This window comes from Fonsecaea erecta, assembly GCF_001651985.1.
Source record: "Fonsecaea erecta strain CBS 125763 chromosome Unknown Scaff3, whole genome shotgun sequence".
Lineage (NCBI taxonomy): Eukaryota > Fungi > Ascomycota > Eurotiomycetes > Chaetothyriales > Herpotrichiellaceae > Fonsecaea > Fonsecaea erecta.
In genome coordinates this window covers 3,083,683-3,103,176 of record NW_017387246.1, presented here as the reverse complement: position 1 = coordinate 3,103,176, position 19,494 = coordinate 3,083,683, and the positions used below count along the sequence as shown (strand labels likewise).

General features: G+C 51.5%; 6 protein-coding genes across 6 annotated transcripts; 5 read left to right on the top strand and 1 right to left on the bottom strand.

Annotated features, from left to right (window-relative positions):
* Positions 1–218: 218 nt before the first annotated feature.
* AYL99_04370 (isoleucine-tRNA ligase) lies at positions 219–3,248 on the top strand (the record flags this gene model as incomplete). Its single annotated transcript, XM_018835884.1, has 1 exon — positions 219–3,248. One exon carries the CDS (start codon positions 219–221, stop codon positions 3,246–3,248), a length of 3,030 nt encoding a protein of 1,009 aa, XP_018695534.1.
* Positions 3,249–4,763: 1,515 nt separating this feature from the next.
* Positions 4,764–5,920, top strand: AYL99_04369 (hypothetical protein; the record flags this gene model as incomplete). Its single annotated transcript, XM_018835883.1, has 6 exons — positions 4,764–4,891; positions 4,943–5,009; positions 5,065–5,555; positions 5,604–5,691; positions 5,740–5,786; positions 5,839–5,920. The coding sequence occupies 6 exons, from the start codon at positions 4,764–4,766 to the stop codon at positions 5,918–5,920; spliced, it is 903 nt and encodes a 300-aa protein (XP_018695533.1).
* A 722-nt stretch (positions 5,921–6,642) lies between these two features.
* Positions 6,643–7,160, top strand: AYL99_04368 (hypothetical protein; the record flags this gene model as incomplete). Its single annotated transcript, XM_018835882.1, has 3 exons — positions 6,643–6,725; positions 6,778–6,958; positions 7,056–7,160. The coding sequence occupies 3 exons, from the start codon at positions 6,643–6,645 to the stop codon at positions 7,158–7,160; spliced, it is 369 nt and encodes a 122-aa protein (XP_018695532.1).
* A 6,418-nt stretch (positions 7,161–13,578) lies between these two features.
* On the top strand, positions 13,579–15,510 carry AYL99_04367 (hypothetical protein; the record flags this gene model as incomplete). The annotated part of the gene is made up of 1 exon (XM_018835881.1): positions 13,579–15,510. One exon carries the CDS (start codon positions 13,579–13,581, stop codon positions 15,508–15,510), a length of 1,932 nt encoding a protein of 643 aa, XP_018695531.1.
* Positions 15,511–16,565: 1,055 nt separating this feature from the next.
* Positions 16,566–18,014, bottom strand: AYL99_04366 (hypothetical protein; the record flags this gene model as incomplete). The annotated part of the gene is made up of 1 exon (XM_018835880.1): positions 16,566–18,014. The coding sequence occupies one exon, from the start codon at positions 18,012–18,014 to the stop codon at positions 16,566–16,568; it is 1,449 nt and encodes a 482-aa protein (XP_018695530.1).
* A 477-nt stretch (positions 18,015–18,491) lies between these two features.
* AYL99_04365 (hypothetical protein) lies at positions 18,492–19,423 on the top strand (the record flags this gene model as incomplete). The annotated part of the gene is made up of 3 exons (XM_018835879.1): positions 18,492–18,670; positions 18,727–18,744; positions 18,799–19,423. The coding sequence occupies 3 exons, from the start codon at positions 18,492–18,494 to the stop codon at positions 19,421–19,423; spliced, it is 822 nt and encodes a 273-aa protein (XP_018695529.1).
* Between the last annotated feature and the right edge of the window lie 71 nt (positions 19,424–19,494).

Below are 19,494 nucleotides of genomic sequence, written 5' to 3'. Positions count from 1 at the left end.
GCGACAATATGCTCCACCATACAGTCAATTGGCTGCGGAATCTGCACCTCCAAACCCGCGTTTTCGCCCAGATATTCGTTTTATCGAGCTGTATGCCAAACGAGTAACTTGTCTCCTCCATCCCACCAGACCTTCGCCCTGAGTTGTCCTGCCGACTCACAGGTGGCTGGCAGCATTTTGTCCCGGTAGTGGCTGGTTGGTATGGTGCCACAAGTGCTATGCCAGCGCCTCTGAAAGATGCAGCCAAATTTCTGAAGAGCACTCTCCGGCTTCCCTCGTCGACTTTTCCACCGCGTCCAAAGCCCACCGACCTTGCCAGATATCTTCCAAGGTGTACCGATGACCTCTACGCCTGGCAGCGCCGGGAAAGGCCTGCGTCAGACAGCTTCGTACTCCACGATGGCCCGCCGTATGCAAATGGTGATCTCCATGTCGGACACGCTCTCAATAAGATCGTCAAAGATATTGTCTGTCGTTGCAGGCTAGCTGAAGGCCAAAGGGTCGACTATGTACCTGGCTGGGACTGCCATGGGCTGCCGATCGAGCTTAAAGCTCTGGAGAAGCATGGCTGGGAGCGAGGACAAGGCGTTGATCCCGTTGCGATACGGAGCGCTGCGAGGAAGTTCGCATACAAGACTGTGGAAAAGCAGATGGCTGGTTTCCGATCCTGGGCTGTCATGGGAGACTGGGATAACCACTGGAAGACCATGCAGAAAGATTTCGAGCTGCGGCAGTTGACTGTATTTCAGGCAATGGCTCAGTATGGGTTGATATATCGCAAGAATAAGCCCGTTTACTGGTCTCCCTCCTCGGGAACTGCTCTCGCAGAGGCCGAGCTGGAGTATAAAGATGACCATGTCTCTACTGCGGCCTTGGTCAAATTCCCATTAGACCGGTTTGAGCCATTCTCGGATGGTCCTGTTCACGCCTTGATCTGGACAACTACGCCCTGGACACTTCCCGCAAACCAAGCAATCGCTGTCAACACATCTTTGTCATATTGTCTCGTCAAGTCAGACGTTCACGGAACGCTGCTTGTGGCCCGCTCGAGGTTGCCTTACCTGCAAGAGTGCATTGGAGAGAACGTGGAAGTCGTCATGGAAGATGTTCCTCTTGACGTACTGCTACAGAGCACTTACTCTGGGCTCCAGCACTTCGGGAGTGAAGCAGCAAACCGTCCCATCGTCCATGCTGACTTTGTGTCCGCTGACAGTGGTACGGGACTCGTGCACTGCGCTCCAGGTCATGGTATGGAAGACTATGAAGCTTTACAACCCTTGATAAAAGTCTCGACTGTCTCTGTCAAAGCCCCGGTCGACAACTCTGGCCGCTTTGATGGCACCGCATCACCTGCGGATCCCGGCCTCCTCGCCGGACAAGACGTGTTTCAAAAAGGCAATGACAGTGTCCTCCAACTTCTGCGAGCCAACAACCTTCTTGTCCACCAGCATCGTTACGTTCACAAGTATCCCATCGATTGGCGGACCAAAGAGCCAGTCATTATCCGTGCAACAGCCCAGTGGTTCGCGGACGTCTCCAAGATTAGAGCGGACGCGCTGAACTCTCTCGACGCCGTCACGTTTCTTCCAGAATCTGGCAAAGCGCGGCTGCGGAGTTTTGTCGAGAACCGCAGCGAGTGGTGCATCTCCAGGCAGAGGGCTTGGGGGGTTCCGATTCCGGCCATCTACTACAAGGACACGGGGGAAGCAGTCCTCACGCCCCAGAGTATTGATCACATCATCAAAACCATCAACGAGCGCGGGATTGATGCTTGGTGGTCTGATGCTCCTGATGACAGCCGCTGGATTGTTGGAGGACTGCCAGGGACCGCTTCAGACTACACTCGAGGTACTGACACGATGGATGTCTGGTTTGACAGCGGAACAAGCTGGACCCTGATGCTCAAGGATGATCTTCTGTCTGCTGGGTCTCGATCTCAGCCAACGCCAGTCGCAGATCTCTATCTTGAAGGCACCGACCAGCACAGAGGATGGTTTCAGTCGAGCTTGCTTACGAATATTGCATATCAGAAGTCTCTCCAGTCCGCCTCCAATCCTGAAACCCCTTCGACACATCAAGTTCGCGCACCATTTCGCATTCTAGCAACCCATGGCTTCACTCTGGATGCCCAAGGCAAGAAGATGAGCAAATCTCTGGGAAATGTCATTGCCCCAACCCAAATTATATCGGGGTTCGCGTCTTCCTCGAAACAAACAAAGCAGAAGCGCGAAGTCCACCAACTCGGACCTGACGTGTTGCGACTGTGGGCGGCGTCGAGTGAGTGGACAAAGGACGTCGTGATTAGCGAAACGGTAGTGTCGTCTGTCCACACTATGCTTGACAAGTACCGCCTGACCTTCAAGATGTTGTTGGGCATGCTGGCGGATTTCGATCCTCAAATGGCTGTCCCGTATGAGCGAATGTCTCGGCTGGATCAAATTGCAATGCATCAACTTCATCTGGCCTTCACCTCGATACGCAAAGCTTACGCTGACTTTGAGTTCCACAAAGCCTCTGGCTCCGTATATCGATGGGTGACGACTGATCTGTCGAGCTTCTATTTTGAGGCGATCAAGGATGTTCTCTACTGCGATATGCCTCTGGCCGCCAGGCGCCTGAGTGCCCAGACCGCACTCCACCACATTTTTTGCCAATTCCAAAACATGCTTGGGCCCATCACGCCGTTGCTGGTGGAAGAAAGCTGGGAGCATAGCCCAGAAAGGTACAAAGAGATCCTCGAGCACCCGCTGAGACGAAGGTGGTCACGTCTACCAGAGGAGTGGCACGATCCGTCACTGGAGACTGTCTTGCCCTATATCGCTTCTATCAACTCAAGCGTCAAAGCGGCTCAAGAGGCAGCGCGTACACAGAAACTCATGGGGCAGTCCCTAGCGTCCGAGGTCTCGATATTTCTACAGAAGAATATTGACCTTTCGAGCATTCCAAAAGACACCTGGAAGGAACTCCTGGTCGTGTCCTCGGTGGAGATTGTCTCAACAGAAGCTGGCGAGACGACATCTCCAGTACTGAGTGCAGAATATCAGCCGGCTTGGTCATTCTCCCGTAACATTGTCTCGCCTGATAGTGAGAAGATAGGGAGGGTGATTGTCAGGAGTCCCCATGGCCTCAAGTGCGACCGATGTTGGAAGTATGTGGTCGAACGTCAGGAACAGAACCAACCAGAAGAAAAGGAGGCACCTTTGCTTTGTGGGCGGTGCACAGATGCGATTGCGAAATTCCAACAATAAAAGTTCGGAAGGGATCTTGAGGTTAGCTGTAAATATCGACTCACTATGTAGCCCCTGTACCAATAATAACTATCCACCGAGCCACCTACCCGTCTCCAACAGTGCACCACGGAGAACTGCGCAGAGGACCTTGAATGCACGCAACAGCTCAAAAGCATTTCCTAGTGCCGTGGGGGCAGCACGAGATCGTCTTGCATCTCGTGTTGGTTGTCCGATCGCAGCATCGATTCTGGAGGATTCATTTGCCAGCGGGTGTCATGGGATCTTGTAGAACTGACTAGAGCTTGACGTGCAGCTCCATAGCTGCTAGATTCATTGGTGGGTGCATGATCCTTCATTGCGGGGTAGAGCCATGGCTTCTTTGAATGACTAAGAAGAACAGGCTTTTTTGATGCATTGTCAAACACGGTGTGGTTCTGACATTGTAGAGTGCGGCAGAAGAAGGAAAAAGGAAGATAGAGGTGTCTGAAGAGATATGGTGAGGTGGTTCACTTTCTGGATGCCTGCCTCCATCACAATGAAGCAGTCGCAGCAATTTTACCTCGTACAGAATTCCGTCATCGCAGTACTCGAACCCAAGATGCTCGACGTCATCAAGTGACGCATGGAAACTAGTGGCTCCTGCCACCCAGCCTGCTGCTCCTGCTGCTGCTGACTCGCCCACCGACTGTTGTCTTGTTGAGCCGCCAGTTTCCGGCAGCTGTCAGTCTCAAGGTGGGCAACATCCAGCTAAGCCGTTGGTTCAAGAGCTACAACAGAGCAAATGGCATCATGTAGACGCCTTCTCGTGCTGCATCTTCTCCTCATCGTTGGATGAGGAGCTGGAGCAGCTTGCCCAATGGCGGCGGGTGAAGCCGCAGCTACCAGTAAACAGCTATGTCTAGACCAGCTAAACAAGGTCAAGTGCCGCCTAGTGCAAGTGGCTGAGTGTGGGTGACGCCTGGAGTGATTGGCTCCTTTTAACTCGTACCTCCTCGGTACTCCTAGGGCCTACTGGCCATGGTGCCTTCGTCCTACTGGTACGCCTACCACCCCCGCATCAACCTGCACACAATTGTTGTCTGCAGTGACAGTAAGAGAAACATCCCAGTGAGACAAGAGGACCACTCAACCGCCTCTCTCTCTCCACACGTCAATCAAGAGGGTCTCGGCCCATCTGATCACACGGCCAACTTGTCCTTCTCACAGTCAAGCCGTGGTGGTATGACTTGCCAGCCCAAGGGTCCAATGGGTGGCACCGAGTGCAGCTGGGAACAGTACTTCCTTTCGTCATCGCTGTCTCCTTCAGGCGATTCCATCACTCTTGTCTTGCTGCAACCAACGAGCGAAGCTCCCTCCCCCGCGGACTGCTCTTTGACGTCTTTGACTGCTGCCTTGAAAATTCGTATTTGAATTCTCATCTCTCCATCGTGTCTCTACACATTCTCCCAGTTTTCCCCAATCTCGTTCATTGCCAGCCTTGTTGTTTCATACTCAAGCATCCTTCTCTGTAACGCTACATCCGCTGCCAGCAACATGATTGTCCATCCAGATATGTTGAAGACCGCTCCTACGGCATCCACCTCGGTCGCTCCCATCCCCACCGTCATCCCAACTCCTCCTATCTTCGTTGAGGCTGGTGATGTCGGCAAGAGGACTCTGTGGTATGCTCCATCTTGCTTATGAAGAGATTGGGATTGTTCACATTCTTCCAGGGTGGTGGTCGTGCTGATGGCCCTGTCTTCCCTTGCCTTCTATGGCATGGCTTTCCGGGTCCCGGTGGTAAGCCCTGCATGTCCGTCTGTAACTCGAGGTTTGGACTGACAAGCGTGCACAGCAAAAACGCCTCTTCCACATCCTGACCTCGTTCATTACGACTATTGCCTTCCTGTCCTACTTTGCTATGGCCACCGGTGATGGCACCTCATGGGTCTCGTACACTGTGACAGAACACCACAAGAAAGTCCCAAACACCCATCAGGAATACCGTCGTGATGTCTATTGGGCGAGATATGTTGACTGGAGCATCACAACCCCTCTCCTGCTTCTCGACCTCGCCCTTCTTGCGGGCCTCAGCGGCGCCAATATTCTGGTTGCCATCTTTGCTGATGTCGTTATGGTGCTTGCGGGACTTTTCGCAGCCTTTGGCCAGGCCCATGACAGCCAAAAATGGGGCTGGTTCGCTTGGGCCTGCATTGCCTTCCTCGTGATTGTTTATCAACTTGCTGCTAATGGTCGTGAGGCTGTTGCCAGCAAGGACAGCAAGACCAAGGCGTTCTATGCTTCCATTGCCGGTTACACCCTCATTGTGTGGCTACTCTATCCAATGTGAGCCCGCCGACCGCCACCTTGCAACCAGTTACTGACAAATGACAGCATCTGGGGTCTTGCGGAAGGAGGCCACGTCATTGATGTCGACTCCGAGATCATTGCTTACGCAGTCCTCGACATTCTTGCGAAGCCGGTGAGTTCTCTTTGCTCCTCCCCCAAGACATTCGCTAACGATGAGCAGGTCTTTGGTTTCTGGCTTCTGTTTACCCACGACAGCATGTCAAGCACGTATGTCGAACTACTATTTGGTTGATTGCCGAAAATTGCTGACAACTTGTAGCTCCCCGTCCCTCGAAGGATTCTGGTCTCAAGGCTTTGGCAGCCAAGGCACTCTCCGAGTTGGTGACGACAGTGAAGCTTAAATGCGCCTGCTGACTTGGTCAGGTCGGTGACGAGGACTAGACGCAATGTCGACGATGTCTCAGCTAAAATCAACCTGTTGTCTGAAATCGGAACGCGAGCATGAACAGCTCAATACGGAGGGAGACGAGTTGACTACGTGGGGTGGAGACGGAGAGTAATGGGGGAGAACGAGGATTGTCAAGAATCACGGGGCATTTGCTGATGGATCACATTGACGAAAGACATGCAATGATTTTACTTTCTCTGGGCTGGCTTATATCACTGGGCGCAGCATTTCCGAGCTCACGACGCTCGATGAACGCAATTGTACAGTAGCACCCCTCATTACTGGATGACTACAAAGCTGGGTCGAGGGCTGCATGATACAATGACAGTTTAATACAAAACTCATGGAAGGCAGGTTTCTCAGATTGGTCGGGTTTTGGCTCACAAATTTTCCGCTGGTACGTTCTGTGATCCTGCGACATCACGCATCATGACTTGATTACGTCCTCGTAACATTGTAGCTGAATTTGTTGGCAGAAGACGCAACTGTGCGATAACCATAGCTGGACGTTCCATGAACAGCACGATTTCCCTTCGTTACCACTGCCTGATCTTGTCCATCTTACACTCTCCTTCTTTCCAACACGTTCTCCTCCCAATTCTACTCTTTCCTGTGCCTGAGGAAATCTTCGCTGAAATCAACTTCAACTTATTCATTGGAAGATACACGACAAAAATGTTCCTTGTACTGTCTGCGGTGCTCACTTGGGCGACGATGTTCATCATCCCAGCTCAAACACATTCAACCGAAATCCTCAGGTATGCAAGTCAGAGTGTCTTTCTGGATGAAATTCAAGCTAACTGTCTGTAGCAGCATGTCCATGAGCACCTTGACCGAAACGGTGGAATGCACCACCACCGCGTACACCGCCCCAGTCATCCAAGCAGGCCCGACAAGCACTTACTATTCCCTGACCACCTACACATCCCACATCTACGATTGTCATGGCTGCGACACCGTCGTGGTTCTCCCGTACGGCCACGTCTTCGTGGTAAGTCTGTGTACTGGAGGACTTTGCTCTTGACGTCTCTTCTTCTGAGCCACTTCCATGTCATCCTCCAAGCTGTTTGCTGATACTCTGGGTGCAGGAGGAGACATTTACCATCACTGTGACCGCCAGCAACGCGACCACCATTACCCTCCCACGATGCAGCCTGACTCCAGGTCCAGCGGTCATGACGACTCCCAATTGAGACCGTGGCCTTCTGAGTTGTGGATCAAAGTCCTTGTCGAGACGGGTCGGAAGAGCGACGGTTGAGGTTGGGGCTTCGATTGTTCATCTAGTCACGCAGTGCCTGTGCAGCTCGGTGAGAATAATGCTCAACATTGGCAGCTTTGAGGGACATGATACGGTGCGGTCAGAAACGAGGTTAATCATTTGACACCTCGTGTGCAGAATACTTTTTCAAGTTATCTGCAACAGCATAACTGGCCAGGGCAGCATCGTCGAGAAGAGCTAGGTATATTATCAGTCACGGAAGACATTCATCCACATTTGACCCTTGCTTGGCTTTGAATCTCTGCTTCCCGCCCTTCTTTCCCACGTGCCTTGCTACGGCCCCGAGGGCATACATACACCTTCGACTCCAGAATCCATCAGATATGCATTGCACTCCTTTCGAGACTCGGTGATCTCGGGTCCGAACTACCCGAACGGACATGCGGTGGCCCCAAAACATGAAAAGCATCTCACCGTCGAGCATACATATGATTTGAAATGTCTCTGTTCTGACTTTGATACTGGGGCTGCTGCGCGAAATGTGGTATTGGGTGCATGAAGCATTTATCGTGATCAGCTCAACCCGGTCTTTGCGTGTCGTGCGCCAGGTGAGAGTCATTTCCCAGCTATTAATAGCTCTTGAACGTTCAAAAGGAGAACCTCCAGGAATGCTTCGCTCTATGTATTTCTGTATCTCAGCTGCCATTAAGCCGAATGATATTATGTATCCACCGACTTGCCATATCCGTCTGTTCCCCTGCATACATAGCATCCATGTTCTTCCCAATGGCACTAAAGGCTTATGTAGTAACGTGATAGTATGTCGGGAGACCTGCCTTAGTGCATAAGTTGGAATGCCACAGATATGGCGAGTGCGTCACTGGAGAAATCGCCAGACTGGCAAGTGTACTCGGTACGCCTCGAAAACTGATCTGGGCAATTTATCCTCGCCATCTTGCTTCTGGAAAAGAACAACCCTGCGCCAGAATGTGGCATGTGGTCAACTACCGCTTGTATCTGTTCCGAGAAGCGATCTCGATGCCAGTTCTGCTGGTATACTGAGTTGGACGGCTATCCCCGTAAGTCAGTATCCGCTCCTTACAAATGTCTACTCCTTAACCTATTGAAGTTGAGAGTCGACCGATTAAACCAACAACCTACTTGCTATGTTTTCGGCAGCCGAGGTATGCTTCCATCAAATTTCATCAGAGCTGCATCAGTGCAGTGCTTGGGGCACTTCCACCGGCTTGGAAGGATAGCCCTGAGTGCAAGCTGGAGACCATCTTGGAATTGGTACTGGCCTCTTGGCCCATAATCCAACCACTTAGGAATACTGTCGAGCTCATCGCCCGAAATCTCTTTAAGCAGTCCATCTTCACGTTTATGTGTGCGCGATGAGACCTCAAAGCCCTGAAAACCCTACCTCTCCATGTCCTCGACATCATCTGCGAATATCTAGATCCTTTCCCGGAGCTCATCTCCATCATTCAAAGACTATCTCTGTTGGAACGATACGCAAAACGTGGCATACCTTCTTGGTCCACAGTCACCGATTTAAAACCGGGTATGATACTCTTTCTGACTTTCGACGAAGTACGAGGCATTAAGTACTTAAGCAGCCTTAGTACGACCGACGATAATCCTAACTAGACTCAGGCACTTCTCTTGGGAGATGAAATATATATTTGCCGAGACCACTTTGGAATTCGGAGCTTATACTATGGAGAAGATCATTATAAATGTGATGAATCAAGAAACTGCTTCTATTACACTATGCTACTGAGGAAAGTTAGTGCTAGTTTATCTCATCTCCAGCTCTTCAAAGATGTAAGATCTATACTCTCGCTGCATACCCACTCTAACCCTTATCTGGTTCTCTTTAGGGTATGTTCGTACGGTTACTTACCCCTTTACTGGTTAATAATACCGGGCTGGTCGAACGGAATGTGCCATCCCTCCCTGAGGGTACCGTGCGATTCTTAAGCAATATGCGCACGATACAGCCTAGTCCTCTTGCCCGCCTCGAATATCATAACCTTATCAATATTCGAGGGATTTCTACTGCTGTTCGCAATGGCCGGACAAGTAGCTTTTTCTGCCATTAGGAGACGCCCGGAACCGCTTTCGCATTATTCGCAGGCTATTTGGAAGAAATGTTCCCTAGCAGCAAATTACTCTTTCTCTATTTCCCTGTGGGGAAAGAGGAGAACTTTCAGACTGTTTGTCTCCGCCGCCTGACGACGTTTAAGTTTCCGCTGGACTTGCCGGTATTTCAAGTGAGCCCCCTATTATCCTCTTCCCCTCTCCATTTCTTCTTCCTCAGCCACACTAATAGGCACGGAGACTGAAGCTCTCAAGGTCGCGACGGATAAAGGAAGGAGCTATACTTTTGGCCCTCGACCGCAGAAAGAGCATATCTTCGCGTTTGAAGTTATCTCCGCCGAACCTCTAGCGCGGATCGAGGACTTCTTCCACCGGTCTGTCAGTGAGGACGTCCCTGGTGTCTCCGAAGTAGATATAGTAATATCGGGCAAATATAAGAAGGAGTCTATACCTTTTATGGGCCAGAGCATCTCTTTATCATGCCCTTCTATCGGCAGCCTAGATCGAGACTGGTGTTTTAGCATGACATCCGTGGGATCATTCACGACAATGGAGGTGTGCAGGACCAGCGCAGACGACGCTTCATGTCTAGGCGTCCTTTTGTACACTGGTGATACCGTGGAGTGCTTAGGTTAGGTACGATTCGACAAGCACTTATCACGGTCGGTATCTGTTCAGAGCTGCGTCTTTCGCAATATTGTTTCTGACAAGGAGCTATATGTCTATATCCGTTATGAGCCGGTGCATAAAGAGGATAAATTGCTTAACGGCTGGGAGAGATTTCCTACGGAAGGTGAGGTCGCGTAGTGGTGCGGGCCTAATGGGAGTGAAATGCAGCTATGCAGAGAAAGAAAAGCTCTAGAGATGTGATTGGATGCCATTATTTTTGATTAAGCTTGCTGATCGCAGCCGTGGCTTCCATCACGGACTCCAGGTAGGTCTTTTTCCACCTTGAACTGCACCGCAGCTATAGGTGTAATTGTGCTTTCTCAGCTGTCTCTCTTCCACAAACAGATACCAGTGTCTCAGATCCCAAAGTTTTACTCGCTCCGACGCGGCTGGGACTGGTGTCGGCCTCTATTCACCATCTATACGCCATGTTGCGGGAATGTCGAGTCTGATGAAGACGGATCAGCCACACCGCCTCCTGTCGCTTGTTGGGCATGGGCTACGGATCTATCCATTCCGAGGACTGGAGCAGGGTGAGCTGTTTTATCCTTTCGAAAGACTTTCTCAATTTGGTGCCTTCTGAGGAGTGTACCTCGATATAATGCTCGTCGTGTAAAGGTATCAAGTTCTAATCGCCTCCCTTATATATTCACGCTTTTGCTTTAGTTCGAGCCGTCGTCGGCGCGTAGACGTAGATCTACCACTTATGATTATCGAGCGTCAGTTGGTATGCATTAAGAGCTTACTCCTCGCATTCCCTAATAGCTTCTACAGCATCTATCCCATTAGCCTCGAGCCAACAGAGAACAACACAAGTCCATTTCCATTTGTCTCCACGAAGCGAATACCACGATCGATACGTCGGCGACTGTCTGTTGTTGGTCTGATCTCGGCGTCACAAATCCGAAAGTCCTCCTTGAACTCATACTTGGATAAGAGATGTTACCAAAAGGACAATAACTCAGCCTCTTGCGCGTCCTTTTTGTGCGTAGCTTTCCAAAATTCGAACAAGATAAGCCGAAATGTCCCATTTGGGTCCGCTAGTAACGACATTCTGCTTAGTTCTGCTTAGGTGTCTCTTTGAGCTCTTGGTATGAAGCCATAAGGAGTGGGAGATGCAGATCTTTGAGAATGCCAATCAACTTATAGATATATCCATGGGACGTGTTACACCAGTCGGAGACGTTAGAGAATAGACTGGTCGTAAAGCACCCACGCTAGAGCTGTTCTTTTTCAAAGTGAGGCACCAGTGATAGACCTGGAAAAGCCCTGACTACTTCCACTGCTTACGAAAGTCAGTCGTTTTCTCCTCCCCTCACGGATCCCATCCGTTGGCAATCATGCAGCAAGGGCATTGTCGAGGCGGCAATTGCAACGAGTTTCAGCTGTCGACGGTCAGTGAAGATGGCTGGAAGGGAGGAAAAAACGGTGTCAGGCTGAGGAGGGGGTTGGCTGCCATTTCTAAAGATGCCAATTGACATTGTAGCGAGGCGTCTCGCGCCATGTCTAGAAGTGCGGAGTCACTAATAGCATTCAGCCTCGTGCCAAAAGTGGTCGCAAGCTCGAACGGATGGTCATATACATGGGCCATGAAATTAGGTCAACGGCGCAATGACTTCTCTCCAAAGATGACCAGAGGGTCGTATTTGCATTGCACGTAGGACCGGTCAAAAATACTCCCATGGCGGAAGCAGGGCAGGGGTGACTCAGGGGTTGCGTGCCTCGTATCCGCAAGGCTGGAATAGCCTAACCGGCTCAACATAAGGCCCTGCGTTCGAGTCTTGCATGAAGGCGTCGAAAGGACATTCTGCTGCCCAACAGAGGATGGACATGGTTCTCCCCGAAGTCTAGGGTAAGCACCGGGCATTCGAGGGCTTTAGAGAGCACTCGACACGACTGCATGACTCGAATTTCACCTTTGACGCTTGATGTTAGTTTGAAAAGCGTTGTTGGTTCAAGGCACCACATCAAGTCTCGCTGCAAGCCCTCAATCCAAGAGCAATCAAGACAAGTCGTTGTGTCGAAGTGAATGTTGATGGGCTGCTGCGCCGCTTCAAGCTGGGCCGGGATGTTTGAGTGCGTCTTGGCACATTTGCCAGTTGGCGCTTTAAGGTACCGTCCCCCTTTTTCATCCGTTTCCGTGTTGCAATCTTTTGCCGTGCTTCAGCATCAGACGTCAATTTGCGTGGCGTCTATTACGAGTGTATTTAAGTTAGCGGATCAAGGTCACAAGAAGAGCGGTTCTCTCAAATACGGCCTAGCTCGGTTCAGACCATCTCACTTCGAGCCACAGGGTCACAGAATGACAGACTGAGACGAAACCAACCTGGGCGTTGTCATTATGATGGCGAACCCAACTGCTGCAAACCCTTGACGACACATGCCACTCCCTACGTCTTGCCCTCCCCAGCTACGAATTGCATATAAGTGACGACACGATGTGGCTGAAAAAGGAGGAACACAGACAAAGTGTTCTTTAGCAATGCTGATAAAGAATACGACAGTGCCCTCAGTCTCTCCTCGAGCTTGACCATCATGCAGGACGTCCGTGGGTGCCCAACCTCCTCGGCATTTGATAGTGCAACAATGATTCACAACGATTTGCTCAAACATGTATTGCCCGGAGGCCCAACCTTCGTCTCATGCCGGTTGCCTCCAAAACAATGTTGAGCCCCAGTCCCGACTTCGGACCCTTCCTTGCTGATATGAGTTTCACAAATTGTCCACGTGGAAAGCGCTGCGAAGGCCAGCAGTGATGATCCGACTGTCATGACGAACGGCCACCCAGTCATGCGAGGCCGTGAAACATCGAGGACGTTGTGTTCTGGGGAATGTTGTGGCTACTCGACCCAATGGATTCTCGAATCGAGCATGCAAGTGTCTGTAAAGGCGGCATTCTTTCCGGCAGCAGTGAAACCTGTAGCTGTATTGGTTGAAGATAATCACCAAGTCACCGCTCGTGGTCTTAGACTCTCGTGATTCTTGCCTGCGTCAATGCGGCATAGCGTGAACTTACGACAATGCTGCCCATCTTGACGTTTGACGTGGCAGTTGTGTTTTCACATGGCAATACATATGTTGTCCACCCTAGCTCGTTCTTTTGACTGAAACAGATTCATCTCGATATCAACCCTCATTCTCGTTCCATCCTCCTCCTAGCGGACTCCCCCGCAGTGATCAAATCCCCGGGCCCTTGGCAAGGCTGAGACGCGGGTAGTGGTGGCAGTGCATTTCAACTTCTCCGAGTCACTTGTGGCTGTGTCCTGCGCCATTAAATTCAGCCGCCCGATAATCAAACTGACAAGATTATTGACTTGACCCCCCTTTGCCTGGGTGTCCTCCCTCTCATTCCAGGACATGCAAATTACTCGGAGGTAGCCAGAGGAGACAGTCTCGCCCCTGCCAGCATTCCTCCCCGGCACCGACCCCGTTCGACCACGGAACCGCAGAAACTTCTCCCCCCGAAGCCCTTCAGCCCACTCTCGAAGTCTGAGTCTCGCCCGCGACAAAGTCGTGTGTACCGCAACCACCCCCTTCCGCGTCGACTTGTTGAAAGACCGTCGGAGAGTGTATCCTTATAGAAACCCTGGCAATTGGGGCCGGCACAGTCTCCCGCCAAGATGCTGTTGCAAGAGGTGGTCATTGACAACGACTCGAACCGGCCGCAGGAACTACATGAACGGCATTCCGTCCCGCCCACAAAAATTTCCAGATCAGATGTGGCTTTTCCTTTGGTGACGCCTCGGAAGCGTGCTCCTTCAGTAGCTTCGGTGGTCGACCTTGGGGTGGAGCCCTCACAGCATGATGGACAGACGATAGGTGTGGTAACCATTCGCGCGGTGGACTCGCCGTGTCTGGACGCCAGAGACTCGTGTCAAGAAACGGAGATGGGCCTGTCCGGGTCTCAAGAATGCAGTCTCAAACCTCAGTTGTCGCTGGATGACCTGCCACTCGAAGTTCAAGGCAAAGTCCTCGACTTTATCTTCGGGGACATGCACTCAGTCTATGCTGGCTCAACGTCGTTGCGGGGCAAGAGTGTCTCGTCCCTGATGCGACATCCGCGGCGGAAGGCTGTCTCGGACCTTGCACTGGTTTCACCGACCTGGCGCGATTTGGTTCAGGAGCGCATCTATCGTCATATCAAGATCAAGGGCACTAGGGCCGGACTGAAAGACTCGGAGGTCTTCTTCAGCTCTCACCCTCATCTGAGGAAGCTTGTTCGGCACATCGAATTCTGGGTACCTGTTTGGGGGGACAAGGCCCCTTTCCACGACCTGTCTATCAACCCTCTCCTCCCCAGGCCGGCGGCAGAGCGCAATAATGGCCCTTCGTATCAGCTTGTGCAGCGAGCAAGTGAAAGAGATCTGATCGCAGCCACGGATGTGCTCAGCTTCAGCTTCACCTTGTGCGCCTATTCAGCAACACTCTCGGAGATTTTCTCCCACATCGACACTTTCTTCCCCTACTCGCGCGTTTTCACACTAGAAGGAGGCCACTGTAAGAAGTCTAACATGATACGACACTTTCCCAAAACCCTCTTCCCCAACCCCAACCAGCGTTTGGACAAATTACCGAATATTCGAACCTTCGCCATGCGCGGTGCCTGGAACATAATGCGCAACTATCAGCACTGGAAGCCAATCGAGGATGCTCTGCCGAACGTCGAGGAGTGGCATTGCGGTTACGCGAAACCCCGTGCTGAAGCGGACGCCACGATCAACGACATCCTCACATACCTCCCTTTGAGACTCCGTCATGTCAACATCTCTCTTGACGGAATGTACAGCAAAGAACCGACAACTTTAGGCTCAAGCTTGAGTGGCCGGCCACCGCATCTCTGCGAACAGCTGGGACGTGTTCTACCGCAACTCGAATCGCTCTCGTTCACGGGAAAGATCTGCGAGTGTATATGGACCAGTGCGTGCTCTGCACTCGCCTCTCGAAAAGACAAAACAGAGGAGCCCAAACTCAAACATTTGGAAATAGTGGTCAAGTCATGCTGTCGCCAAAGAGTCACCGGAACCGACCCAATAACGGGAGAGACAGTCGTTCAAGAGGCGGGTGGGATCATCGCTGACGGCGCTGGACTCACAAATCTCGTCTTTATCAAGGCTCTTGAACGCCTGGTCTTCAACACGGTCGAAGCGCTGCCTCTGTTCCCGAATTTGGAGTATGTGAGAATCAGATACATTGATCTGGATTCTCCTTGTACGTTGTTGAACCCGTACTGGCTGATGGAAAGGGGCAGAGTGTACGGCATCTGGAACGAGGAGATCGTGGAGAGGCTGAGCGAACTGATGCCCGACGTCGGATACGTGGAGCTGAGCGAAGGAATCGAGTGTACAGAAGGCTATTACAAACACATGTCTTCCATGTCGGGCTCTTCCAATCCTCCCTCGACTGGCATTGGTGACGCAACCTCTTCTCCTTATGGTGTTCCTTCGCCGGCGGGTGGCTTGGATATCGTACCTAGCATGCTTTGGCCAAAGTGGAAGCCACGGAGCATCAAGACGAGCAGCTACAAAATCATTGCTGATGTGAGAGGCGGTTGATTTCCCCCCTTTCTTGTGAGCAGTATCTTCCCTGCAAAATCGGTGGGCCGCTTCGAAGCTCACAACAGACTTTCAGCGACTGTGGGAGCATTGCACGAGGGCGTTGACGGATGTGAAGTCTTTCGATCCCCAGCTATTACTGACTACGAGGTCTCATATTGCATATTGTGGACGCACGGACGGATAAACGGACAGCAACAGCATGCAGGGATTCATGTATGCATATATGCAAGCGAGTCACGAGCTGTGTATGTATTTGATGTGACGAGGAACTTTCTAATGTTGGGAGGGCGATGGGTCCGGGGCATCGGGGCAAAAAGTTTCTCGGTTGGGGTCTGGAGCTATCCTTCGTCCTTCTCTATGCCAGGTTTCTTTTTCTGATGTGCAATTCAGGTTTTGCGGTCTTTTCCTCCTGTTAACTCTTGCTCTACACTGCGATTCTTCTGTGTACGTTTTGTGTTTGTTGTATGACTCTGCCTCTGCTTTTTTAAATACTCTCGTGGCCCGGCTCTCTGCTTGTGGGAGGACAGGGAGAGGGAGAAAGAGAGGGAGAGGGAGGATCTGCGGTGGCATGGCTTCGAGGAAGGTGTTTTCCAACGACGGGCGTGGCGGCAAGAACACAGCTCAGCTGGTCCGATCAGGGGAATGGATGTGTTGCTCACTGGATCTCCATGTTATGGGGGAGTATATTACAATGCATGGGAGAGGAGAGGGATGGGAATGGGACTGGGAGGAAATGCAAGAGGGAACTCTCGGAATGGGGAATGGGGAATGGGAAGATCACACCCCAGATATTGGTCGGGGCCAGGAGAATACATGCGTTTGTCGAGAACCAAGCAAAGGTGTTAATAATACTGGATCATGGCTCTTCAGGAGACCAAAAAGTTGACCCTTTATTTGGTTGTCTTTCATCCTCAAGACCTAGAGTCTCGGTCAGCAATGCTACCTAAATGTCGAATCGTTCTCTGATAACTGTTCAATACTACTAGTATTACAAATCCCTCGACACCCTCAAAATGATCTCTGAGGGGCGGGTAGTGTGCCTCCGTCCCAGCTCAGTTGCTTTTCAACACTCGATCCCGCGGCCCCAAATGCACATTGGCCATCCCACTCGTGTCGATGCTGGCATTCCCACGCGGCCTGTCGCGGCTTGACCTCGCCTTCAGTTCAGAGACACTCGGGGTGGACCCTTCTCCTGAGGCTGTTATCGGGGAGAATGAGGGTTCCCGCTCTCGTTGAGCGGCGGTGGTCACCGTCGAACCTGTCGGCTTGTCCACCACATCGCCCACCACGACCCCCAATATCCAACAGTTGATCCCGAAGAAGGCAAGACTTGCCGCGAACAGGCCGGGGACAAAAGCGCTCTTTCCCAAGAACTCAAGCCGGTAGCCCTGCTGCAGCCATATCGCCTGCCCGAGAACCCATAGCGCCAATGCCGTTATCCCCAGAGAAGGCCTCGCGAGTAGTGACGAATTGGGCAGGTAAAGTGGCAAAAAGATGAGGTACCAGAGAAAATACTGCGAGGTGCAGACTTTGTTGAACGTCACGAAAGCCAGGGTCTGGGCCAACATGGTGGTTGGAAGATCGCGCTTTGCCAGACAAATGGGAATGAGGATGGTGGACAATAGAAGTTGGGGGATGAATGCGAAGGACTCGAAGGAGATTGATGAGCGCAGGTTTGCGAGTGTTGGGTTCGCTAACTGCGCGGAGGAGAGGTAGAGAAGGGTATTGTAGGGGGAGAAATTGTGCCGGTGGTCGATTCGGGTCAAGTGATGGAGAAAAGTGTGCTGGAGGAAGGGAAAGCCGTAGATATTGTACATGAGCAGGTTGAGCGCTGAAAAGGTTGATATCGAGGTCAAAAGGAGCAAAATGCGTCTGCCGTTGAGGAATTGTAACACAACTTGGAATATGTTTGTTGCAGAAGAAGAGGTCTCCAGCGCCCACAGCATGCTCGCTCCGTAAATGAAAGGGTATATCTTGAAATGGACACAAGTTCCCAACAGCAGTCCTGACAGAATCGTTTTCTTGGTCTCGAACGCCCAGAGTAGAGCCATGACCAGAACGCAGAGGAGACCCTCACTGCTTCCGCGTGTACTGATGTTTGCGACCATCGGGTTCAGCAGCCACACGGCGGCATATTTCAATGCCCGGTGCTCTTCCAAACCCTGCCTCTTCAAGAGCCTCAGGATGAGCCATCCAGCGATGAGATCAGACAGAGCAAACAGCGCTTTGCCGAAATGAAACCACAGCCCCCCCCAGCTGGTTGGTAGCAGAATCCATGCTAGAAGGGGAGTGTATCGGTATGTGGCACGGTCATAGGGGGACGAATGCCGGGACACGGCTCGGGCGGCGTCGGTGAAGACGTAATAGTCGATGTCCGTGTATTTCAGTGCAGAAACCGAGTCCTGATATATGCCATAGACGAGGAGGACGGCTCGAAGGAAGAAGGCTGAGGTGAAGACTGCGGTGCGCGATGAGAGGAGAGACTTGAGGAGTGAAGCCATGGGGCCGGCAGCATGCCTCGTGTTGCTCCCCTAGGACGAGGCAGGATCGAAGTCAGCTTTTCTTTGCCAGGGTGAGTATACAAACAATTTGAAGGACTGCGGGTCCATTCCAAGGCAATTTTGAAATGGAGGTTTGTTGGATGTGCATTGGGGAACTTTTGAACAAGTCTCCGCAGGGCTGCCGCATTAGTGGCTTAGGATTCGAAATGGAAAGAGGCTTTTTGCCAGGCCATGGGAGGCCGACATCGTTGAACTGAACTGCATATGTTAGGACACCAGCACCAGAAAGAAGCAGGTCTAACATACTCTGGGAGGCTGTCAACCCGAAATCCAGCGTACATCTCGCCTGGCACCAATCTGTTAAGCCTTGTAGTTCTTAAAGCAGCGAGAGAAATCGCTAGAGACTTCAACCTGCTGTCCCTTGCTTGTCGACAAGGTGTGTATTTCTGTCAATCTTCACAACCTCAAAGGTTCATCATGGCAGGAACAAAGAGAAAGCACGACGGAATGGGTGATGAGGAGCCCTCTTTGTTTGAGACAAAGTCGCCATTTCTCCCCATGTTTGACGCATTCCGGGCCGAGATCGATGAGCACCACGATCGCAGAGAAAGAATCATTAAAGCGTCAAGAGACGTGACTGCTCAAAGTAAGAAGATGTGAGTTTAGGCTTCAGTCGCTTTGTCACCGTGTGCCCCTAACCAAGTGTCGGCAGCATATTCGCATTACAAAGGTGAGGCAGCTATCATTCGCGCTGGCAACAGCAGCTTACAGCTATAACACATAGAGTTCGTGAACTCGGCAAACCCATTCATGCTTCGATCTCGAAGCAAACGACGCCCATGTACACCACCATCCGTAACCTGTTACAGAGCGTCGTCCCAGACCTGCAAGGCATCAATGCATTTCGCTACCGCGGCAACATCAGTGGTGGGATTCAAGAGTTCATGGAGGCTGTCACTTTTCAACGCTACCTGGAGACTCAACAGGTCATGAGGTTTGAGGAGGCGCAGGCACAGCTTCCGGCAGGCATCTCACTCACTTATGACGACTATGCGCTCGGTATTTTCGACATGACTGGTGAACTGATGCGTTTCGCCATTACGTATATGGCCACAAACGGGCACTTGCCGGGAATATCAAGAGGAGCAGAGTCGTCCCACAAGTCCTCGATCTTGACAGACATGCAAGATCTGCGCACCGGGCTTGAAGCCCTAGATGCGAGTCAACTTCGGGGCCTATCGAAACATTTTGACGACAAGCTCAAGGTCACGAAAACATCCGTGGAGAAGGTGGAGAACAGCGTGTATCAAATGATAGTCAGAGGCAAGGAGAGACCCAAGGGCTGGAAACCAGATTTTTCGTCCGTTGATGCAGGACGGGACGGCGGAGAAGGCGGTGAGAGTTATTGAAACAAAAGTGTCCATGCTCAGATGGCGCAGGATATTGGTCCTTCGTGTCTGCTCAAATGCTGGGCTATATC